The sequence below is a fragment of the Sebastes fasciatus genome, chromosome 11 (assembly GCF_043250625.1).
Source record: "Sebastes fasciatus isolate fSebFas1 chromosome 11, fSebFas1.pri, whole genome shotgun sequence".
Lineage (NCBI taxonomy): Eukaryota > Metazoa > Chordata > Actinopteri > Perciformes > Sebastidae > Sebastes > Sebastes fasciatus.
The window spans coordinates 15,475,470-15,498,086 of NC_133805.1; the positions used below are offsets into that span (position 1 = coordinate 15,475,470).

General features: G+C 40.9%; 3 protein-coding genes across 10 annotated transcripts; 2 read left to right on the forward strand and 1 right to left on the reverse strand.

Moving 5' to 3' along the window:
• The first annotated feature begins 7,878 nt into the window (after positions 1-7,878).
• Positions 7,879-11,583, forward strand: LOC141777083 (uncharacterized). 7 transcript variants are annotated; one of them, XM_074651041.1, is made up of 7 exons: positions 7,882-8,040; positions 8,337-8,652; positions 10,181-10,209; positions 10,285-10,360; positions 10,473-10,592; positions 10,672-10,769; positions 10,874-11,583. In XM_074651041.1, the coding sequence occupies exons 2-7, from the start codon at positions 8,559-8,561 to the stop codon at positions 11,273-11,275; spliced, it is 819 nt and encodes a 272-aa protein (XP_074507142.1). In that variant the 5' UTR covers positions 7,882-8,040; positions 8,337-8,558; the 3' UTR covers positions 11,276-11,583. The 7 variants fall into 7 exon arrangements, with proteins under 7 accessions (XP_074507145.1, XP_074507142.1, XP_074507143.1 ...); XM_074651042.1 differs by having other exon boundaries at positions 8,511-8,652; XM_074651039.1 differs by having other exon boundaries at positions 7,884-8,040; positions 8,557-8,652.
• Positions 11,584-11,850: 267 nt separating this feature from the next.
• sf3a2 (splicing factor 3a, subunit 2) lies at positions 11,851-16,629 on the reverse strand. The gene is made up of 8 exons (XM_074651038.1): positions 16,489-16,629; positions 14,765-15,056; positions 14,610-14,656; positions 14,266-14,375; positions 14,099-14,148; positions 12,600-12,740; positions 12,449-12,517; positions 11,851-12,345 (listed from the first exon to the last, which is right to left on the reverse strand). The coding sequence occupies exons 2-8, from the start codon at positions 14,960-14,962 to the stop codon at positions 12,079-12,081; spliced, it is 882 nt and encodes a 293-aa protein (XP_074507139.1). The 5' UTR covers positions 14,963-15,056; positions 16,489-16,629; the 3' UTR covers positions 11,851-12,078.
• Positions 16,630-17,598: 969 nt separating this feature from the next.
• plekhj1 (pleckstrin homology domain containing, family J member 1) lies at positions 17,599-22,540 on the forward strand. 2 transcript variants are annotated; one of them, XM_074651051.1, is made up of 7 exons: positions 17,599-17,799; positions 17,922-18,023; positions 18,199-18,266; positions 18,387-18,453; positions 18,970-19,060; positions 20,263-20,326; positions 21,299-22,540. In XM_074651051.1, the coding sequence occupies exons 2-7, from the start codon at positions 17,930-17,932 to the stop codon at positions 21,389-21,391; spliced, it is 477 nt and encodes a 158-aa protein (XP_074507152.1). In that variant the 5' UTR covers positions 17,599-17,799; positions 17,922-17,929; the 3' UTR covers positions 21,392-22,540. The 2 variants fall into 2 exon arrangements, with proteins under 2 accessions (XP_074507152.1, XP_074507151.1); XM_074651050.1 differs by having other exon boundaries at positions 17,604-18,023.
• The last annotated feature ends 77 nt before the right edge of the window (positions 22,541-22,617 follow it).

The window sequence follows — 22,617 nt, forward strand, 5'->3', positions numbered from 1 at the left end:
AAAGATCAATGGGGGGGGGATGCATAGCCTGCACATGATGAAAATCTTTCACCTAATCTTCTTCTCAGATCGCACTGTGCAAGAGTCACGATCCACCCGGCAATGTCCCAGCATTCCTCTGGGTCAGCATCTCACTCTCTCTCAGACGCATGTCTCTGGACGTTACACCTCCGCTTCCCCCTCCAGCGATGGGGAAATGAAGGACACTTTATCACATTGTTTGGACATTTGAACATCTATCTGCCTGAGGGGCATGGTCCGGATTACAGCAGAGCGCCCCCCCCCCCCCCGAGTGAACTCAACTCATGATCCGGTCAGTTACATGTTGTGGTCTCTAAGAGATCAAAGGCCGAGCAAGCTGCCTGAAGAGATACAGAGAAACACCGGAGTCCCACAGTGACTCCAAGAGGACTTGAAGGCTTTGGTTGGAGATTCAAAGTGAAGGGCGAGCGGCACCGAGACATATGACTGAATCCTTGTGGATCTAGTGTCATTCCTCTTCAAATACAGGTTTTACACTGTCAGCACATCTGAGAGGGAGGATGTTTAACACACAGGCAGATGTATCTGTGCTGAAGGGCAGACAGGTTATCCTGTGAGGCTGAGGGTTGCTAGTTCTGTCAGACTGCCTTACTCTCATGGTGGCAGCTGCTTGTTTTGGCCATATAGTTTATACAAAATAGCATATAGGGACAAAGGTAATGAGGCAATAAGAATGCCAGAATAAATACAAATGAGAGTAAAAGCAGTTTAAAGTTTGGTTTTGAGGGGAAATAAAAGGTTATTGTACGCATAAATTATAAAGTCTATAAGGGGAGGTGTACTGCTGGGTCAGCATAGCGAGCACAAAAGCATGTGTCAGTGTGTGTAGACACAAGATAGCCTCACGGCAGTTTGTGAAATAGTCACGAAATTGCATCAGATTGCAGATGCATTAGATTCGTTTACATAGACACAAATTTCACTTTTTTTTTGTGACGCTCAGCACGACTGTCAACAACACGTGTCACTTTCCGCTCCAGTCTTTTCAAAATAAAACTACTTCTTTAGGTTTAGGAATAAATCGACTTGGTTAGGCTTAGGCAACAAAACTACTTAGTTAGGTTTAGGAGAAGATCGTCTTGGTGGTTTAGGCAACAAAATGACTTAGTTAGGTTTAGGAGAAGATCGACTTGGTGGTTTAGGCAACAAAACTACTTAGTTAGGTTGAGGAAAATGTCTTGGTTTGGTTTTAAAATAACACCGGAAGTGCCGTTACTTATGTACGGAAGTTCTGTGACAAAAACTACTTAGTTAGCTTTACAAAGAGATCATGGTTTGGGTTCAAAGAACTCTGGAAGTGCCGTAACTTCAGTACGTAACTTACATGGCAAATAAATCAAGTTTGACTTATGGTTTCACGCTGGACACGAACACCGGTCTCCTGGGCGAAAGTCCCGTGTTTTTTGACCCACCCATCCACCCCGACCTCATTCGCCATGCTTTATACTTGCCATTTCACAATTACGTGGATCACATACAAATTAATTTCGTACTGACCATTACAAAAAAAAAAAAAATTGTGTCTATGAAAACGAATCAATACTTTCGATTTTGGCACTATTTCACCAACTGCTGTGCAACTGGGCTGGTAGACAGAACTCATATCATCCACACACAAGCCAAAGGCATAATTTATGCTAAACACTTTTTTACCAACGTATATTATGCAAAAACACTGTAGTGAAAATAAACTGTATTCCATACAGCATATTCCTCATTTGGACATACAACCTACAGTATGTGTCATCTGTATGTGAATAATTTGAATTAGAAGTGCTGACGCTGCTCAGAAGAGGGTTGTTTGTTTCGATGAAGCACAGCACTCCAGTAAGAGCTGATGGCTGTATCATTAAACAACAGGATTTCTGGACAGATCCTGAGAGGATAAATCATTTTCTACTTCTGCAGCTTCATCTCCATCTCTACCGGTGTCCATTTATCCACCATGCCACCCCGTTCTAATTCCTTCTAACTTCATCTCCACTGTTTATGAACATGCTTCAATTCTTGCACAGTGTTCATTTTGATAAGGTGTGAAACATCCAGAGCTGTTTTTTTAAAGAGGACCTATTATGCTCAGTTTTAGGTGCATACTTTTGGGTTTATAGTAGAACATGTCCACATGTTTTAATGTTAAAAAAAACCACTTTATTTTTCTCATACTGGCCAAAAAGCTCAGTCTGCTTTGATTGGCCAGCTGGCCCACTAAGCTGGCCCACTAAACCAAACCAAAATCTTCGGACTCTGCTCCAGCTTCACTTTAACTACCTTTGTTTGAGGGCGTGCCAAACTAGCCGCTAGGCAGGTATTGTGCAAATGTGGTGACATCACCACGTTACGGAAGAAAAGGCGTGACTTCAATCAAGGTGTTTCAGGCAGTTCAGGAGCAGTGTTTCTGTGGGGGAGAGTAACTCCCTTTAGCGTGGACTTTGGGCTTTGCAACTTTGCAGACCTTTTACATGCACAAAAAACTATCTAACACACTAAAGGAAAGGGAAAAAGCACAAAAGCATAATAAGTCCTCTTTAAGTTTTATGGCACAAGTCCAAGACAAGTCTTTGACTGTCAGAACAAGTGTCATATCTGAAATTCTTCAGGACAACTCCAAGTTAAGTCACAAGTCTTTTGCAAATTGCAAGTCAAGATGCAACACGTGGCATTAAAATGACATGTGTTTTGAGCATTTTTCTTTCAAAGCTGTGTTAATACTTTTACAAAAATAACCGCAAATCAAGACCCACTAGCTTTTCCTGCAGCTTTCAAGGTTGTAGAAAAATGTTTTATTGAATTGCTATTTCCAAGGTCAAGAATGAGCTTTCATGCTTAAATTGAAAGCCGACATGAATGAGAAGTGTTAAAGAAATAGAATAAAATCATACGCTACGCTTTCATGTCAATAGATCCCTCTGCATGACAAAAGAGGAAAACCTTGAAGACAGTGTGATATGGCTGAGCGCCTCTGAAAAGGCTTTGTAGACCTTGAGTTGTGAAACTTTGCAAGATCAAGAAAGAACTCGAGTGCTTATGTGTAAATAACCTTTTTGGCTATGTAGTTGACACAAAGTCCTGTCAAGGCAAAAGGCCTAATGGTTAAATATGCAAGGTATGTGGACATGCAAGGTTTGACTGTTTGACTCAATGTTATTTTTCTATTGATTTTACCACATGAATGTGTTCATCTTCTAATCTCAAGTTAAGGTCTTCAAGTGGCGTTTCTAGACCGTTTCAAATGGTTGGGGCTACATGTGATTTTAGGGGTATCAAATATATAAAGCATAACTATCACATACCACCACCCCCAAAAGATTAACGTAAAGTTGTCTTCAAGTATTCAAGGTAACCTGCAGTGAGTAATTTATATACAATTGGTTATCTTGTGGGTGAAATATTCCTTTAACATACATTTTATTAATCACTGCCCATGAATAATTACAGTTTCCCCTCTCTGGGGACGAATGTGGGGTGGAAAATGTACGAAAATATTTGCCACAGTTGGTGGGGCCAGAGGGAGATCCAGGCTTAATATTATGGGGGCCCCTTTAGAACCGCCATTGTGCACCCGATTTGACTATTATTAGGCCATTAAATAGGTGTTATCAGTCGCTATAAGGCCTACTACGCCTACTACGTTGTAAAAGTGAAATTTAAAAACAACACATTCTAAAGCCTCGTCAACACTGGGAACTTCAAGAGCGCGTGGCGGCTGCGTTACCTGTTGTTTTTTATTTCGGTGTCCGTGTTAACAGATTAGAGCACCACATTGCCCGCGTGGACAGAATTCCTTCATTCGTTAACACACAGCTTTTATTTTGAAATTTGTGCCGGACGATGTTGTAGAACATGCAGTGACTTGGAAAACATTGTGTTTTGGGTCACAATAACTACAAACACAAAGACAACTACATTGTTGGTTTCACACAGGATGCGAACTGCAGTCTCCTGGGTGAAACCCTTTCTCCCTTATGGAGTTTCACCCTGTCTATACAACAGATCCTGACTTCCGCTTCTGCTCTGATGATAAAACCAAGTAGCGGGTGTAGTAGGCCCCTATCGACCCACATCTATGGGACTTATAGCGACTGATAGCACCTATTTAATAGCCTGACAACAGTCTAATCAGCATGCAACATTGCAGGCAAATCCAGTCTCAGAACAGACTAAGTGAAAGTGAAGTCCTCACTTTTGTGACTTAAAGGGTTCAGTATGCTTCAAATGACTTAGTTTGTACAAAGTGTGATCTGAACACGTCTAAAAGGCAAAAGTGTTTATGTATGCTGCAAATGGCCACACTCGAAGGTGGAGGTTAAAAGCCTGCCGTTATGGAGAGGGGTGAGATGCGATGAATTGTACAACTGGGAATAAATCGGTGCACAATTTTTCTTCAAAAGCTTTCATGGTGTTGAACTCAGCTGTACACATGAAAAGGAGTTGAAAGAAGTTCAGATCCTGCATACTTCCTCACCTCTGACTGTCGGGTTGTATGTTTCAGAAAAATGGCTGGACGCAGCCCTCCTGACTTCGGAAAGATGTAAGGTGAGGAAGTTTTTGACACTTAATACGATCGGCGAAGCGTTTTGTTTGAAGGATACAGAGGCTTTAAGTCTGACTCATGTCAAAGTCTCATGTCTACAGCTCTGGACACATCATCAGTTAGCTCTAAACAGATACATCAGCTCTTCCTTTATAATGACTGAAAAACACAATAATTAAACCCAATATGAATTAAAATCCCTATAAATCATTCAAGCCTGTGAGTTTGAGACAGACTACACGTTGCACGCTCCACCATACTCCTCTGTGAACGAGGGCATAGAGCAGCTCCCACTGGGTGCTGGACGGTCAGTGTGTCCTCTGAGCACAGTCCCCAATATGTAAGGACAAAGCAGGGACAAAAAGCTTCACCCGGCTCGGATCTCTCCAGTGACTGAATCTGGAACGTAGATGTCCGCGAGCAATGTTTGCTCATCTTATTGGGTACGATGTGTCCACACGGGGTTTGTGTTGCCCTTCAAACGTTCTTTAAGACTTTGGCCCAAACTTGGCAGAGTTTCACATTTTTATCTCAACACATGCTGAGAATAAAACAGAAGGAGCTCAGATTACTTATTGACATTAAGGAGGAAATCTGAAGGCTCAGTTTAACGTTGGAGGACTGAATTAATTTATCCAAATCAAATGTGCTTTTCAATTAGAACGGTTCCCTCAGATGATGTTCTCTAACTAGTGATGAAGCTGTGTCCTTGGGACTACAGTGTAAGCACTGACAAATCAGTGGGGTGAGAGTGTGCACTTGGTCAATTAAGTCTACAGACAAGCTCATTATAAGCAAGAATAACACTAAATGAACACATGATGCCACTGAAATATTCAGTGTGTGTTCTGTATACTGGATGAGAGCCTAAAACACATCATGTACGCATAAATGCATAACATATTGTACCCTTTGTAGATAATAAACATCTTAAATCTGCTAAGGGTTGGTTTTGATTTTAGCACTTATAGGCACTTCTATTTGTTTCCAAACAATATGAACTTAAAGGTGCTAAATTTGAAATTCAGACCATTAATATAGCAACAAACGAATACTTGCTATGTAAAGATATAGAGGAGTAATGTCTACCTGAGTAGAGAATGAAGTCACTCTCCCTCTGTGTGTGTTGTAATCTGAGCTTCTCTGTGCTTTGTTTACGTAGCCGCATCCGCATGTTAGTGCATCTGAGGCCCTGCAAATCCCTGTGTATGTGCCCCACCGTCGAGCTAATCGTCGCCGCTCTGCACTCATACGGCAGTTACTGCTGATAACGTCATCCCGACCAACGGCATCATCACAGAAGCGTAATGCCCACGGTCAGGTTCTCTCTCAGGTAATCACTGTTAGCTCTGTCAGTGTTGCCGTTGTTTGCACCGTTGTAGCTGCGAGCCGCCGGCTGGTTGTGTCTAGAAGGTAACCCACAATTTGGGAAACTCTTGTGAGATGGTTAAAGATAGGCATTGACCTCAAATATTTAAGGTAAGGATAGGCCGTCGAACAGCAAGTCTTGTAAGATTTTTTGCAGGTTTTTGCAATTTGCGGGTTACCTTCTAGACTCAACCCCTCCGGCTTAGCCGCCGTCGCCATGTTGAGAGCCGTGTCGAGGCAATCCCTCAATCATAGACATGCTCTGAATTTCACATTTAGCACCTTTAAGTTGGGATGTGTTGAGGTCAACTGCATACTGACTTACAAAGTATGGCGGCATGGAGGACATAGGCTACTGAAGGCTATGTTTATAGGCTACTGTGTTTTGAAAAATTTGTATGAAAAAAGAAGTTGAAAGAATACAAAATTTGCAATTTTGTATTGAAAATGGAGATTCAACCTTACCAACTGATGGATTAAGATGAAATATTGTATTTTGTAAAGTGTATTTTTAAAAGCTAGTTGCAATGTTGTCCAATCAAAGTAAACATTTTGTGACAAGACTAAGAATCTACAGCCACACTAGCAGCTCTGTCGGGCTGTAGGCCTACACAGGCACCGCAGTGCTTTGAGCTAAATGCTAACATGCTCAGTGACAATGCTAACATGCTAATGTTTACCATGTTCACCATTTTAGCTTGGTGTGTTGGCAAACTAACGTTTGCTAATTAGTACTACACACAAAGTAGAGTTTTTGCACGTATTTGGTCATAAATCAAAGTATTGGACCAATTAAACTCTTGACCTGATGACGGTGCTGGATGAGAAATTAGAGAATCACCAGTTGTTATATTCATCCTGAGGGGAACATAAATGTCTGAACCAAATTTCATGGCAATCTGTCCAATAGTTGTTGAGATATTTCAGTCTGGACCGAAGTGGCTGGCCGCCCAATTTTGATGAAAAAAAGCACCACAACTGACAGAGATTGGTTGTGTCAGTTTTGGGACATGACGTCATATGATGGAGCTCATTTGAGACCCCGGCCTTCCCTTAGTCAGTCTACCCACGGCAAAAGGTTACAGAGCTTATGTCCACTTCAAAGTGATGACTGATGGGTATAGCAATGTGTGATTCAGCTGGAATTGGGCCGAGTCCCAGCAAAGGTATGAGTCATCAACATCGCCACAAGTCTGTTTACCAACACTTCCTCTCTCCTCCCACATAAAGGTGGCCTGCAACCACCTCACCCTGATATAACCCAATCATCTTTACATCTGTTTACACTGCCTCTTGTTAGCGGCCTCCATCACACACACATACGCACCCACTACCGCACGCACGCACACACAGTATGAGAATAATAATGCCCTAATGCAATAATGCACTAAGGAAACATATAGATTATACTTTGATTGACAACATGGTCATATGTGTTTTCAGTGTTTGATGTAGAAGGTGCGTCTGATGGTCAGCTCATAAAAAGGAGATGTGTCAGTGCTTCTGTTAACCTGCATGACAGCTAGTCTGTCTGACGGACTACAGACTTCATTAGTGGAGCAAAGCCGCCTGAGACTCTATCTTTCAAGTACAGTGGCGCTCTCTGCTGGTGACATATAGAAAGAGTATCTATATAATGTCCACAGTTTCAGACAAAAAGTGGGAAAGCATCCTTAAAATAAAAATCTTTACCATATACAACTGTATTTGTTCTTCCTGTCGGTTTTCAAAACACAAACACAAAAGCAGTTTTTACAGTTGGAGTTGCCTAGTTGCTCAAAATACCAAATAAGATAACATTTTTCTAAGATTTTTCCAAAGTGGCTCAGTTTTCCAAAACTTGGTAAAGGTGTGGCCTTCCCCTCTCAGCCCTCTCGTGGGATTTGACAGCTGTATGGCACATGTTAATGTCAACCCTCCCTCAGTCAACACCTCTGACTGACACTCATTTCTTTTTGTTTTTTCATTCTCCGCCACCTGTGCTTGGCTGTCAGACAGCTCAGAGTGTGACTCTGCTGCCATCTCTGCCGAGGAACAACAGGCTCTGTGACAAAAGGCTTGCCGACGCTGCCCGGGGAGGACCCTAAATGTCGAGGCAGGTAGGTCTTTATTTCAATCAGGGTCAAAGGTTATATGCTTCATCACAGTGGAGAGGTTAGCCAGGAGGTATAATGGTAACATCAGCCCTTATATGCTGTGTGTGTATCCATCTGTCTTTCCAGTGGCTTTGCTTCATCTATTTATAGGGCTGCTAGGACATTAGCTCAATGTCCGAGTAGAAATGTCATGTAAGACATAAGGGCCTCGCAGCACTCATCTGTAAATGTGAAGGTCAAGAAACAGCTTTGATTTTGTTCATAAACTAAAGAAGTTGACCTTTTATCATTTTGTGCAGCCAATGTGGAACGCTGATGAGACAATGGGAATAACTTTAACAAAGTGAAGAATACTGATAAGAACAGCTGTAAAGACATTGTGATCCATCGAATCATCCTGTTTCTGGAAGGAGCTGGCATGAAAAGTATTTCTGGTCTAAAATCCGCTGAATCATTTTTTTAAACGAACTCAGTTTTGAGCCAAGTCCATCTTCTTCCCTCTCTTTCTCTCGGGGGAAGGGATGGAAGAAAGCTATGAGACATTTGAAGAGGAGTTAGGGCCACCAAGAGCAGATCCTCCTCCACAGAAGCCTGTTCGACAGATCCGCAGACCAGGTGGCGACACACACAAACACACACAAACACACACATACAGAAGCTGTAATGCCTGCACATAAAAGCCTTCATCCATTGTACATATATTGTACACCTCTATAAATACTTGGGAGCAGCAGCATAGGGAGCTGCTGAAATTTGACTCTGTGTCAAAGGCAACACAGTGATTATGCTGAATGGATGGTGGGTGTAATAACACTCTCTCCAAACACATACAGAGTCCTACTTGTGAGGCAGAGCTCTTAATTAAAAGTCTAAAAAGACCATGTGGGAGAAAGTATTTTTATTTGCCAACACTTTGGTCCAGACTAAAATCATTTTGTACAGTCAGTTAAAATCCCCAGAGGATGAATCCTAATGACTTTTGGTGGTTCCGAGTTTTTATAGTGCCAATTTAATTTGCTGAATACTTTAAAAGGTCCAGTGTGTAGGATTTGGTGGCATTAAGTGGTGTGGTTGCAGATTGCAACCAACTGAATACCCCTCCGCTCACTCCTTCCTTTCCAAGACTGCGGTAACGTGAGGCGCCAAGTGCAAAACCGTGGTAACGTCGTTCGACTCGTTCAGAAGCCATCCTTAACATAATGACACTACTTTAGGAGCAACGGAAGGTTTTGAACTCTGCAACGTTACCGTAGTTTCAGAAGAGTGTCGGAGAACTACGGTGGCCTTCAGGTAACGTGTCTAGAAGGGAATCTGCGAGTTGAGGAAACTCTTGCGAGATGGTTAGGCATTGATCTCGAATAGTCAAGATTAGAATAGGTCTATATACAGTATATATATAGCGAGTCTTGTGAGAGTTTTGGCAGATTTCAGATCCGATTTCACAATTTGCGGGTTACCTTATAGACACAACCTCTCTCTAGAGCCAGTGTTTGGTTTGTCCGTTCTTGGCTACTGTAGAAACATGGCGGAGCAACATGGCGAACTCCGTGAGGAGTAGATATGAAAGGCTCATTCTAAGCAACGAAAACAGAACGATTCTTAGTTTCAGGTGATTATACACTAATGAAAACATAGTTAGGAATATTATATTCCATTTCTGCAAATAGATCCCCCGAAATGTTACACACTGTTCCTTTAATTGTCCAATAGGCCTACTTGTATTTTCCTGCAAAATGATTGAAATTCCCGTCGGCCTCAGCTGTAGGTTTGTGTTTAGTGCTAATTAGCAAATGTTAGCATGCTACACGCTAAACTGAGACGTTGCAAGTGGTAAAGATTATGTTAGCATCGTCACTGTGAGCATGTTATTAGGCTGATGTTAGCATTTAGCTCAATGCACAGCCTCACAGAGTCATTAGCATAACTGTAGGCTCTTAGTTCATCTGTTATGTCTGTAATAAAAAAAACTTGGCACAGTAGACTGTGTATTTTATGTAAATGAGAGGTTAATAAAATGTCAGCCAACAATAATGCATGAATATATACATAAAATTAATGTGGATAAATAAATTCCAGATTGAAGGAATGGTTGTTTATGATTCATGATATCACCCCTCAGTAAATCTCCATCTGTCCGTTTCAGAAATGTACGCTACAAGGAAAGTCAGAGAGGTTAGTTGGAAAACAACCAACATGAGCAATTTTTCACTCCGTTCACATCCCTAATAGATCTTTTTCTTCAAACAGGAAATGGCTCCGTTTCCACAGCAACCTAGAGCAGAACCCAAGATTCCACTCAGGGAACCCAGCTACCCCCGGACAAGTGAGTCATTCCCATCTTTCTCCACAACCCTTGTCAGTGTTTACTTTGCTGGACCACAATAAAAGCTTCCATTCCTCTTTCTTTGCTTTTCCCTCCGCACCCTTACATAAAGCCTTGTCCAGCCAAAACCTGACCCAGATTGAAACGCCGTGGGAGAACGTCACCCTCAACCGCTGTCTGTTTGTGGCCATTACCATCCTGGTGCTCACTTCAGGCTTTCAGAGGCTTCATGGCAAGTAAACTAAAAAGTAGGATCACACTTACAAAGTGACATGCCTGCTGTGAACGAGTGGTCTCTTTTAAAAAAACAGAAACCCTGCGAGGTCAGAGGGCAGCAGCAGAGGAGGAGGAAGAAGTTGGATTGACGATGAGACGGTCAGGCTCATTAAGACACAGACACCCACCAGAGGTAAAGACATTCACATATTTCACACTTCTATCCTCCAATCTGAACAGCTGTACATATACCAGTTTGTATTGCGTCAACTTCTTAATGTGTTCTCCCCCCTCTAGCCCGAGACATCTCTTTGGGAGGTCATGTTTTGGTGGCTGCCGGACCTTGATGATGATGAGGATGACGAGGATGACGAGGACTATGATGATGATGATGGACAAGTCAAAAGGGTTAAATCAACAACAGGAGCAACAGCACGAGCATCAAGTGGTCTCAGAAACAAGCCACTGCCAGACAAAAAACTCCTTAAACAAAGAGAAGGGAAATTAAAGGACAGGAGAGCCAAGAAAGCCAGAGACGAAGACATCAGAGAGAAGAAAGAAAAAGATAAAAAGGAGGAACCTGAAGAAGAAGAAGCAGCAGATGAGGAAGATGAGGATGGAGGAAATGAGGAGGCAGAGCCCGAGAAGAATAACAAGCCGGAGGAAAAGAAAGAGAAGAAAAAGACTCAGAAGGGATGAGTTGATTCTACTGTGGCAGATGCCGATTCATTTTCTAAACAGTTTTCACCTGAATTGATTTGATAACATTTGTTAAAGGTGATAGTATTGAATTGTCAAATCTCTCAAATATCACTGAGGCTCCAAAATAATGTTTTGTTTTAATTTTTTGTTGCCTTGCTAGAAAGATGTGATTTTGCGTAATGGAGACATTTGCATTTTCAGTTAATTTAATGTGCTGACCGCTTTATTTTAAATCTCCATGTGATCATTTGATTCCCTTTAGTGTTAAAAGATCTACGTCTTTAATAAATTGCTCATCAATCTTGCCAGCTCATCTAACTGTCATTAATATGTAGCTAGAAGGTACTGAACATGACAAACTAAATCATAATATGACTAATTTGACCCACTTCGGTTAAATCTTCTCCCCAGAAAAGTCGAGCTTTTATCCTCATCAGCAACCTCAAGCTTAAATATTTCAGGAATTTCTGCAGTGTTTCTCTTCTGTTATGACCCACTCACACGATCACAGGATGCATCAATTAATCTTTCTGTGTGATGTCTTTGTAAAAACAGACTTCGAGAGGCTCATCTTTTTCTCCACAGAATTTAATTACAAAAACAGAATCTTAAAAGATGAGCTATTTTCAATCATAGCTCCATTTCCAGAATCTAAGCATTTTTACAAAACAGTGTGGTCATACAGGCTGCCCTACGCATTTACATAAACCAAAAAAATTTATAGAAATCTACTAAATGCAGATTTTAAACATCATTGAAAACACCATGAAAGAAAGCAATCATGATCCGCTGGTAGGGGATCAATTATTAGACATAAGGCCGTCAGGAGGAGGCGGCCTCATTGGCATCGGGGGCATGGGCATCTGAGGAGGCATATGGGGGGTACCTGGAGCACCAGGTGGGAGAGGGGGCATCCCTCCTGGCGGGGGAGGCGGCATTGAATCATTTGGTGGGCGAGGTCCAACTCCACTCATGAGAGGAGGGGGGCGTTTCACACCTGCAGGTGGTGGGGGTCCGCTGGACTGGGGAATAGCTTTCTCCATTTTGAAGTGGAACTGTAGGAAGAACTGGGAGGAAAAATAAAAGACAGGTTAAAACATATTTCCACATTTTATCACAGAAATACCCAGGTTGACTTTGTGGTAACAAATGTAATCAGCTGATCAGTACCTGTTTGGTTTCTCTGTTCCAGTGGGTCCAGAAGCGGTTTTCTGCTTTATCGATTTCTCTACTGGGGACCTAAAAGTGCAAAGATGTTAATGTTATTTCACAGCAGCAAAAACAAAAATACTATTAGAACAGAAGTGCAGCTCCCACTCACCTTAAAGGCAATAGTCTCGTATGGTTCAGCAGCTAAAAGCAGGTACTGCCAGCGACGATCAGGGGGCTCGATGCGCTGTTCGTAAGCAGACATGAAACGATGCCGGGGTCCGATTCCTTCAGCGATCTCTGGGTAGTCAATCTGATGAACAGAGAAAAGAATAACAGGTAGTTTATAGATTTGTTTTGACAGTCTGACCTCAATGACTAATAACAACAATATTTAATTATCTAGGTTGAAACACTGGGTGATGCTTTCTATCTATATAGACAATTACAGTATACAGTCGCTTACTTCACAGGGTTCATCATTAATATTTAATTGAGCAAGTGAATCAGAAGTCTACTTGCAGAGTCAATTTTTACTTGCCCCTATACAAATTGTTTTATTTATTTGCGATAATCAAATTTCAAGATTCTTTATGTCACGACCATAGTACACACATACACACATACATGGAAGCAAAATATCGTCCTCCCCAACAACGTATAAAACAGACGAGACACACCATTAAAAGTCACAAAAGACCAAAAGCTAAAATAGCTAAAAGAGACAGGTATATAAAAAACAGTCATCATCACAGATAATAAATACCACAAATAGATGTAATAAAAAATATATACAAAGCACCAGCAAGGCTCCATAGGAAGGATAGTCGGTAGCTCTCTTAGCTGCCATGCAAGCGAGACGCTGTCGGCTATTGTTATGGCACTCCAGCAAAATTTTTGTGAAATTTGACGTGCATTTGAAAAAATACCCCGTTTTATCTACCTTGCCCTCAAACTTGTGGCAAACTGCGCAATACATAGTCGGAATTTAGCCCACATCCTCTAACGTCACCCAACTAAACTCCTGTTTCAAGGATATTTAAAATGCTTGCTTGCGCTTCAGATCAGAAACTTTGTCTTTACCCAACATGATTTTCTCGCGAGTGCCTGATCGGTACTGTGCATGTGCAACTCTCAACAGAGATGAGAAGGAAGCCAGATGGCTCAGTCCTTGGCTACTTCCATCATCAGCTCCGGATGTGTTTACGACCAAAAATAAGTGTGCAGTTTAACTTTGGTTTTGATTTGACACAGACTGTGAACTCTGAATAAAAAGCAAAACTTATCAACATCTGCTCTGCTGTGGATCACAAGCTTGCAAGCTCCTCCATAAAGAAGAGATGCCAAAAAAACATGTGGCGCTGTAAAGACAGCTGTTTCAGACTGAGGAAAGGTCAGTTTCTTAGAAGTAAAGTATATAGCCAGCCTTGGGAGAGCAGGGATTGAGAAGCTGGAGAATATCTGTTTACAGCTGTTTCAGCTGTCAGTGTTTAGACAAGACCACACTCAAAAGCCAAACAAAAAGTAATAATTTGAGCAAACTGAATAACTTCATAGCATCTATCTTAAGTGGAGCTTTTAATTTACGTTGTTTAGGAATCTTCCAAACTCAACAAAAACCCTTTCAAATCAACACTTTTTGACAGAGAGATTCCAACCAAACACACCAACCTGGAAAAGTAATGACTGCTGTCCGGTCTCTGGGTCCCTCTGTTTGGTTACTATAAAGAAGACAAAGACATGGACCATATATTAAAATGCAATAAATTTGGAGTGAACAATGATCAGAATAAACTATATAATGACTGCATTGATTCATAACCACGCTGCCAGCTTACCTTTGTATCCTGGTCGACCAATTTTTACAAACTTCTTAACCTCAACTTTCACTTTCGCTGGAGCTGGCTGAGCGGGAGCTTCTTTTGCCTCTTTGGCTGCTCTCCGCGCTCTGAAACAAACAAAATATACAGTTTTTAACTGGTTAATCAATGCACTGGACACAGTGGGTTGCTGCTCTGTCAATTCACAGCAACCATGAAATAGCTGATGATCCGCCACAAGTTGAATATATGTAAGGTGGATCTGTGGCTTGATAAGTTTATGAGTCAAGGGAAGGTTGAGGAAGAATGAATCAGTCACAGAAAACACAACAAAACAAATACAAATTGCATATTGCACTTACAAGTTGGTCTGATGTTTCTTTCCTTGTGTGTGAGCCAAGTAGCTGCCCTGTAATGCAGAGGAGAACAGTTTGTCAAACAAAATACTCAGATAACCAGAAATAACACCAAGTTCAGATAACACAATCTATGAAAATGTCATCATGGGTCTCCTCACCTCATTGTTATGAAGTGTCAAGCAAAGTTTACACTCGTACGATCCTAAATGATTCTTCATAAAGTAGGGGTCTTTGTTGATGTCAATGGTCTCCAGGGCCAGCTGACGTAACCGCTCTCGCCTATCACGGTTACTCTCAGAGGCAGAAGCCACCCCACCGCTCCCCGTCTTCCCGCCAGCTCGATGCTGGAAATCCATCTTTGCAAAGTGATGGGTTCAATCACGCAGACACCCACACGTGTTTGCCCAGTCGGCACTGGACAGTTGCTTAAAGTAGATCCTTCCTGATTATCTGAGGGAAAAAAAAGCACACACTGTTGTTAAGGATGAAGATAAATAAGAACATTACTGTTATTACCGTCCTGGATTGTGGTGCAACACAGTACCCTGATATCATCCCGTCTCGATTACTGTAATGCCTTGTATACCTGCTTTAACAAATCGAGCAACCGAGCAGCTCCAAATAGTTCAGAACTCTGCAGCTAGACTACTGACCAAAACCAAACGATGCTCTCACATCACACCAATTCTGGCTTCACTTCATTGGCTCCCAGTCTCTTTTAGAATTGATTTTAAAGTGCTTTCTTTTAATCACATATAAAGCTCTGAATGACCTGGCACCGGAGTATATAACTGAGCTCCTCACACGGTACTGTCCAAACAGGCCCCTCAGGTCTGCCAGCCTGGGTCTTTTAACTGTTCCAAAGACCAGGTTAAAAACAAAAGGTGATCGAGCTTTTGCAGTACTGGCTCCCCGACTCTGGAACAGTCTTCCACTGAGCACCAGATCAGCAGACTCTGTCACGACTTTTAAATCCCGTCTTAAAACTCACTTTTATAGAATGGCTTTTCCAATCAGCTGAATTTTAGTCTTTTGTATGCTGATGTGTATATATAAAATTATATAAATATGTATATGCTTGTTTCTTTATTTTCCCATTCTATTGTTTTTTATTTAATTATTTATGTTTCATTGTAATCTGCTGTCTAGGATGTGAATTTCCTTGGAGAGAGCACTTTGTGCTTTGGGCTTGGAAAGTGCTCTACAAATAAAATTATTATTATTACCATTTGCGGAATCACATGTGACACTTGTCTAGCTTGCATTTCATGTGTTTTAAAAACAAAACAATGACTCCTCAGAACCCTCTTGGCTGAGGATCTCTATAATAATAATAATAATAATAATAATACACTTTATTTATATAGCACCTTTCCAAACATAGTTACAAAGTGCTTTACATAAGTTAAAATAGTGCAAACATCAAGATAAAAACAATACAATGACTCCTCAGAGCCCTCTTGGCTGAGGACCTTCATAATAACTTCCCTTGAGATGGTCTAACTTCTGGGAAGTGAAGCAAAGAAGGTAACAGCACTGTTATTTAGCCAACTAGTTCTTAATTACTTTGGATAATTTACCACAGTTAAGAGGTTGAGTTTTATCACGCTACAACATAGATGTCTTCTATATTGAGTGATCTCTATAAACTCCAGTTAGCTGCAGTGTGTTAGCATCACGCTAGCAGTACGACCATGCTAATGCTAAGCTCACCATGTTACCAGCTAGTAATGATGGATTTGAACAGTTCTGAATAATCAAACGAGAAATAAAACGTATCTAGCTGTGTATGTGTGATAATAGATCGGTTAGTTAGACGATAAAACGATAACTATAAATGAAGAGATGTTGTAAACTGTTTAGTTTGTTCATAAACACTCACCGACTCCACAACGTTAGAGGATCATGCCACTGTAGGTTGGCACTGCGCATGCGCGGTTTCTTCTTCGGCTTTTGGTGGTTGGTAAATGACTTCCGGTGCATTACCGCCACCTGCTGGACTGGAGCTGATAAAATGCATCAGCATTGCATTATCATCAGGACCTTAAAAAGAGTGTGCAAGAAACATATACATTTATTCCGAAGAAATAAACCGAGACAAACAGCTGCTACCCGTCCAGAAGCAGGCTCAGGCCGCTATGTCCTCTCGCCCGTTTTGTTGGTTGCTTGTAATATGTTTTCCTAATATTACGACTAAATAATACGTAAAATTACGACTTTATTCTCGTAATATTACAATTTTTTTTCTCGTAAAGTTATGACTTTATTCTCGTAATATTACGACTTTCTTGTAAAGTTATGACTTTATTCTCGCAATATTACGACTTTCTTGTAAAATGACGACTTTATTCTCGTAATATTACAACTTTTTTTCTCGTAAAGTTACGACTTTGTTCTCGTTATTTCATGACTTTTTTTCTCGTAAAATTACGACTTTATTCTCGTAATATTACAACTTTTTTTCTCGTAATATTACGACTTTTTTTCTTGTAAAGTTATGACTTTATTCTCGTAATTTTACGACTTTTTTTCTTGTAAAGTTATGACTTTATTCTCGTAATAAAATCTTAGATTTTTTCCCCCTCAATGTGGCCCTATACTCCGTTGTATGAAAGTATGCGGGAGCAGTAGCATTTCAAAGTAGAATATGTTTAAGAGGATTTGAAGATTTTCTCCATTGAGTTACACTGTAAAAGAAAAAAAAATAAATGAAAAAAGCTTAATACCTTAAAAAGTATAAATGGTAAAAAAAAGTTGAATGTTAGCACTAATGTCCTTAAAGAGTTATTTATTAATACTATTAATATTTTGATAGTTGTATGGTTTCTGTAGCTGAAAGTATGCAGAAGTAGTTAGAGTCCAAAAAACGTACGGAAGAAACAGAAGAAGTTGAAGAAACCTTAGAAGAACAGCATTCCAACAATTCCCTGTCACCACAACAGGCTGCATCGTGCCAGCATGTATGGATCGTAAACGCGCTGTTCGCCTAGTTTGAGCCTCACCGACTACCGTACTATGACCAGCCAGTGAGGAGTGCCTGCCAACCCACCGACAGGAGTGTGTGTGTGTTTGTGTGTCCGGTGTGTAGCATGAAGGAGAAGTCCGAGAGTGTATTTACTTAACCGCAGCAATGACTAAACACACTCCGTCACTTCTCAACAGCAGATAGCGAGACAGCGACGTTTAACCGACGGTAGTACAGAGACAACACTCTACTTCACTACCGCTGTTGTCTCACTCCAGTACTATGTTGCTGGTGGGAACAGCTCGGTCCTAGTAGTATCCTCCTTTAACCTGTGTGTCTTACTGCGTCAGTGACCGTGATGCGTTTCAACGAGAAGGAGCTGATGTCTCTGAGCAGACAGCCCTCGGAGATGGCAGCCGAGCTGGGGATGCGAGGACCCAAGAAAGGAGACGGTAACACGGTTTAATAGATCAGCCATTAGCACACCTACTTCCGTTTCATGTAACGTGGACAGCAGACAGCTAATGTTAGGGAACAGAAACCATCAGAGATATGTCATGTGCATGTCAAACCATGAGCTGTGTGTGTTGTGAAGTCTCATCTTAGTTCCCTTTTGTTGTTACACAGTTGTAAAGAAGAGGCTGGTGAAACTCGTCGTTAACTTCCTGTTTTATTTCCGAACTGATGAGGAAGAGGTCAGTTACCTGCCCTTAATGCATTCACTGTGACAGCTTTTACCCCCCCCTCATGTATTCATTGTCTTGGTGAGAAAGTGAAACCATTTCTTTTAAAGTCATTATTTATTAATTTGTCAGCCAATTGGAGCTTTGCTGCTGGAGCAGTGTCGGGTGGACAGGGAGGACCTCCAGACCTTCTCTATTAGTGAGTTCACTTCCCTGTTTCACATGACTCACCTTTACACTTTCTCTCTAGCTGACTGGTTTCACAACCTTTAAAGGTCCCATATCATGCTCATTTTCAGGTTCATACTTGTATTTTGTGTTTCTACTAGAACATGTTTACATGCTGTAATGTTAAAAAAAAACTTTATTTTCCTCATACTGTCAGCCTGAATATGCCTGTATTTACCCTCTGTCTGAAACGCTCCGTTTTACTCGCATTTTGACGGAATTGCAGCAGAATTGCGTTGCTAGGCAACAGCTTGGGTCCATGTGTTCTTCCTGTCAGCTGATGACATTCACATACACTGCAACCAGGAAATAAACTGGGACACATTTAGAATGATTACGTTTAAAACTGTGTCAGGGGTCCAAATATTGTATATTCGTGACATCACGAATGGGCAGAAATCCTGACAGCTGGTTTCAAATGCAGAGTTTCTGAATATGCATTTTGTATTATGTATTTCTGAGTGACTCTATGTGTTTCTCTTTGCAGCATTTCTGGATGAAGCGGAGAGGAAGTATACGTTTGAGTGTGACTCAGAGGAGCAGTGTGGGGAGTGGGTAGACTCCATTATCAAGGCCAGGTAGGACTGACTCTGATTCCATCTTATTACAACAGATACCACAATCATATACACATGTTTGGTGACCTGGCAGTAACTGACAGAAAATTCATTGATTACAATTTACAATCCCTTTCCAAGACTACGGTAACATGAGCTGCTGATTGCAAAACCGTGGTAACGCCGTGTGCCTCGCTCAGAGGCCATCCTTACCATGATAACACTACTTTAGGAGCAACGGAAGTCGGTTGGCGGCTGACTGTACCACGGTTTTGCACTCTGCGGCTCATATTACTGCAGTTTCACAAGCGTGTCAGAGAACTACGGTGGCCTCCAGGTAACACAAAATGTGATAGGCTCTCTCTTTAGTATGGTCGGGAAACAAAAGATTAAAGTTCTTCTTTCCAAAAATGTTTAAAATGTCAACACTAAACATTGGAAGATCTTTTTTTCTGTAAAAAACTTAAAACGTTTTTACATATTTCATATGGTCTTTGAGTAAGCAAAAGGCAGTTTGTATTATGCCAATTTAACTATAAAACTATGGTCATATGAATGAACATTATAGCAACTGTATTCTCTACAACTGAATATGGTCACACATCTGCAGAGATAAACAGCTCAATGTGCAGTGAGATGCTATTCGAACAACTTGCCCCTCATTGTGTTTTAGCCTCCAGTAATAGACTCACATGGGTGAAATCGTTACAAATGAATGATGTAGCTGTTTCCAGAGAGACGATGTCAACAATGTGACTTGTGTTGAACAGTTCTCAACTGATTCATCACTACTTGACCATGTGTTTAAAGGAACGGTGTGTACCATTTAGGGGGATCTATTGGCAGAAATGGAATATATGTTTTCTATAATCACTTGAAAATATGAATTGTTGTGTTTTCGTTACCTTAGAATGAACCGTTTATATCTACAAACGGAGCTTGTCCTCTTCACGGAGCCAGCCTCCATGTTTCTACAGTAGCCCAGAACGGACAAATCAAACCCTGACTCTAGATAAGGCCCTCACGTTTTTGTGTCAGCCACCGTAGTTCTCCTACACGCTACAAGGTCTCAGTTGGTTTCAACCTGCAACCTCACCGCTAGATGCCGCCAGATACTACACACTATACCTTTAAGTTAACTGGGAAAGCCATAAATGCTCTCAAACGGGGGATGATACCCCTCATTTGAATGTCAAATTAATTTGTCATCTCATCTCTTGCAGTTACGAGTTCATGAGGAAGAACCTGATATTCTATCGAACTGAAATCCACAGACTCACTGGCAAGGTAAGACCTGCAACAGCAGCATCTTGATGCACTAAATGCCACGCAGATGGCACTTCTATCAAACAGTGTCGTACTAGGAACATTTTAGTGTGAAGTGTATTTGTGCCATGCTTGACTCACTGAATTGCGCAATATCATCAATATCAACAGAAGATAGATGGATAGGAAGATTTAGTAGTTCAGGCTTTTTTCGACAAGGTTTTGCTGTTGAGATTTAAGCCACACAATCCCAAAAACAATAAAGACATTTGGAACTTTATTTGTGGTTCTGAAAGCATACATTATAAGGATAGTTTGGGTGTTTTGAAATGTGATTATATGAGGTACTCATCCATAGTCGGTGTATTACCTACAGCAGATGACGATTGGCACGCCCCCAGTTTGGAGAAGCAGACAGGAGCACCGACACCGTAGCAAAGCAATGTACTGCTGTTGACGGGGCCGGCAGAAAAACGCATTTTATTCACCTAAAAGAAAGGCTCACCTAAAAAAATCAATATCAGTTTAAGTGTATGTTATATTAAGAATATTTTCACCTCTTTATCTTGCCATCAGACAGCCCTTTCCTTCTCTTTTTCGACAGGGAACTGAACAGAAAGTAAAACCTATCTATGCTCTCTCCAAAGCCGGCAGGCTCAGATGACAAAAACAGTATAGATACGTATCACTTTCAGTTCAGATCCCCGTCAGAAAATATTCTAAATATAGCGTACACTTAAACGGATATTGATTACTTCTAGGTAGCTAAAATACCGTTTGCTGCCGGCCCCGTCCACAGCAGTACATTGCTTTGGTTGTCGAGGTTATCAAATGTCATTTTTGGATGCTGTAAGAGCCACTAATTAAATTCCACCCACCTAGACTGTATTTTGGTAGTCTCAAAGATCTCAAAACCCGAACTAACAATTTAATATAAAGTTTGATTCTGCTTCAATAACGACAGTCTTTACTCATCTTCTCCTTTCTCCACAGGACCCCTTGGAGCAGTACGGTATATCAGATGAAACTCGCTTCCAGGTCAACAATGGCCTGCAACTCATGCCTAGAGATACCTCTTCCCTGTAGACCAGCGTCCTGAGACCAGATGTACTTTATTTTCATTTTAGTTCGCCCTGCCATTCCAACATTCACTCCTCCCTGGTTTAAAAACCACGGCATTACTATAACCACACCAGCTTTTTAGCTCTTCGCTGCTCTGAATGTATTTAGTGTTAGTCCAGACTCACAGAGAGGTTCTTATGCAGATGTTATAGCAGAGTATCAGAGGCAAAGTGATGGAGTGATAACGCTGATTATTTCTTTTATGTCAATCATTACAGGTAACACAGGGCTGTCTTATTTTTGGTTTAGGGGATTTTACATGACATTTTCTGTATAATTTTCAGACTTTTTCTTGGTTAATTGGTTGTCTGTATAAAACAAGTTTTATATTATGTTTTCTACTGGACATGCTGTACTTTTAGACAATGTGATTTTGAAAGCGTCTGATTGTACTCGTGCTGTACAGCTGTGACTTTCTTTCAGGACTGTTCGTAATTTAGGCATGACTGGGTTTAACAAGAATCAATCCAGGACAATAGTTTTAATGAAGAAAATGTACGCTGTTTGTAGAAGCTTATGATTATTAGATACAGTGCCCAATTTAGAAAACCTTCGGCAGTATTTAATGTCCAGATTTGAACTGCATGGGCCCTTTGATCTGCTTAGTTGAGCCAACCATTTTACTCTTGCTTATGAGGAAAAAGTTTAGCTATCTAATTATATATTTAATATCATATAGCCCATTTAGTTTTAAAAACTACAGGATACTTTTGCACATATTACCTTACTGGGAGTTGAGGGTCTTTTTTTTTTTTACGTTTTAAGTTACTTGAACCTACTGTATCTTTTCTGTGGCACTTTGAATCAGATTCCTGTAGATAAGCTGTTGGACCAGGCTCTTGACATCTTTTGTTTTTAATATCACACCAACTTCTTTGTCGGTGTAGCTACAACGGAGTTGCAGCTAATGGTGAGGTGAAATTCTGCTCTCAACCACATTTCACTAGAGTCAGGAGCCTACCAACAAACAGAATATATGTCACTGAATGTGTCTTTATTTTAAAACTTTTGCACATGTAATGTGTTTAGTCTGTTTTTACTTCATGTTAGATTATATTTGTTTCACTTGCATCTCTTTTTTTACTAATAAAGCCATTTAAAAGATACTGTAAATCGACACCGTGGGTCATCTGTTTACTAAAATTATTTTGGCAACACATGCATTTGTGTATTTAATCATGGACAGTCTC

What these genes read in the sequence shown, in the direction of transcription:
- LOC141777083 (XM_074651041.1), top strand. Translation starts at nt 8,559, where the DNA reads ATGGAAGAAAGCTATGAGACATTTGAAGAGGAGTTAGGGCCACCAAGA. An exon ending in ACCCAGCTACCCCCGGACAA is followed by an intron (nt 10,361 to 10,472) that starts GTGAGTCATTCC and finishes CCTTACATAAAG; the next exon opens with CCTTGTCCAGCCAAAACCTG. An exon ending in AGGCTTTCAGAGGCTTCATG is followed by an intron (nt 10,593 to 10,671) that starts GCAAGTAAACTA and finishes TTAAAAAAACAG; the next exon opens with AAACCCTGCGAGGTCAGAGG.
- sf3a2 (XM_074651038.1), bottom strand. Translation starts at nt 14,962, where the DNA reads ATGGATTTCCAGCATCGAGCTGGCGGGAAGACGGGGAGCGGTGGGGTG. An exon ending in TGACACTTCATAACAATGAG is followed by an intron (nt 14,657 to 14,764) that starts GTGAGGAGACCC and finishes TCTGCATTACAG; the next exon opens with GGCAGCTACTTGGCTCACAC. An exon ending in TGGTCGACCAGGATACAAAG is followed by an intron (nt 14,149 to 14,265) that starts GTAAGCTGGCAG and finishes TCTTCTTTATAG; the next exon opens with TAACCAAACAGAGGGACCCA.
- plekhj1 (XM_074651051.1), top strand. Translation starts at nt 17,930, where the DNA reads ATGCGTTTCAACGAGAAGGAGCTGATGTCTCTGAGCAGACAGCCCTCG. An exon ending in AGGACCCAAGAAAGGAGACG is followed by an intron (nt 18,024 to 18,198) that starts GTAACACGGTTT and finishes GTTGTTACACAG; the next exon opens with TTGTAAAGAAGAGGCTGGTG. An exon ending in CCTCCAGACCTTCTCTATTA is followed by an intron (nt 18,454 to 18,969) that starts GTGAGTTCACTT and finishes TTCTCTTTGCAG; the next exon opens with CATTTCTGGATGAAGCGGAG.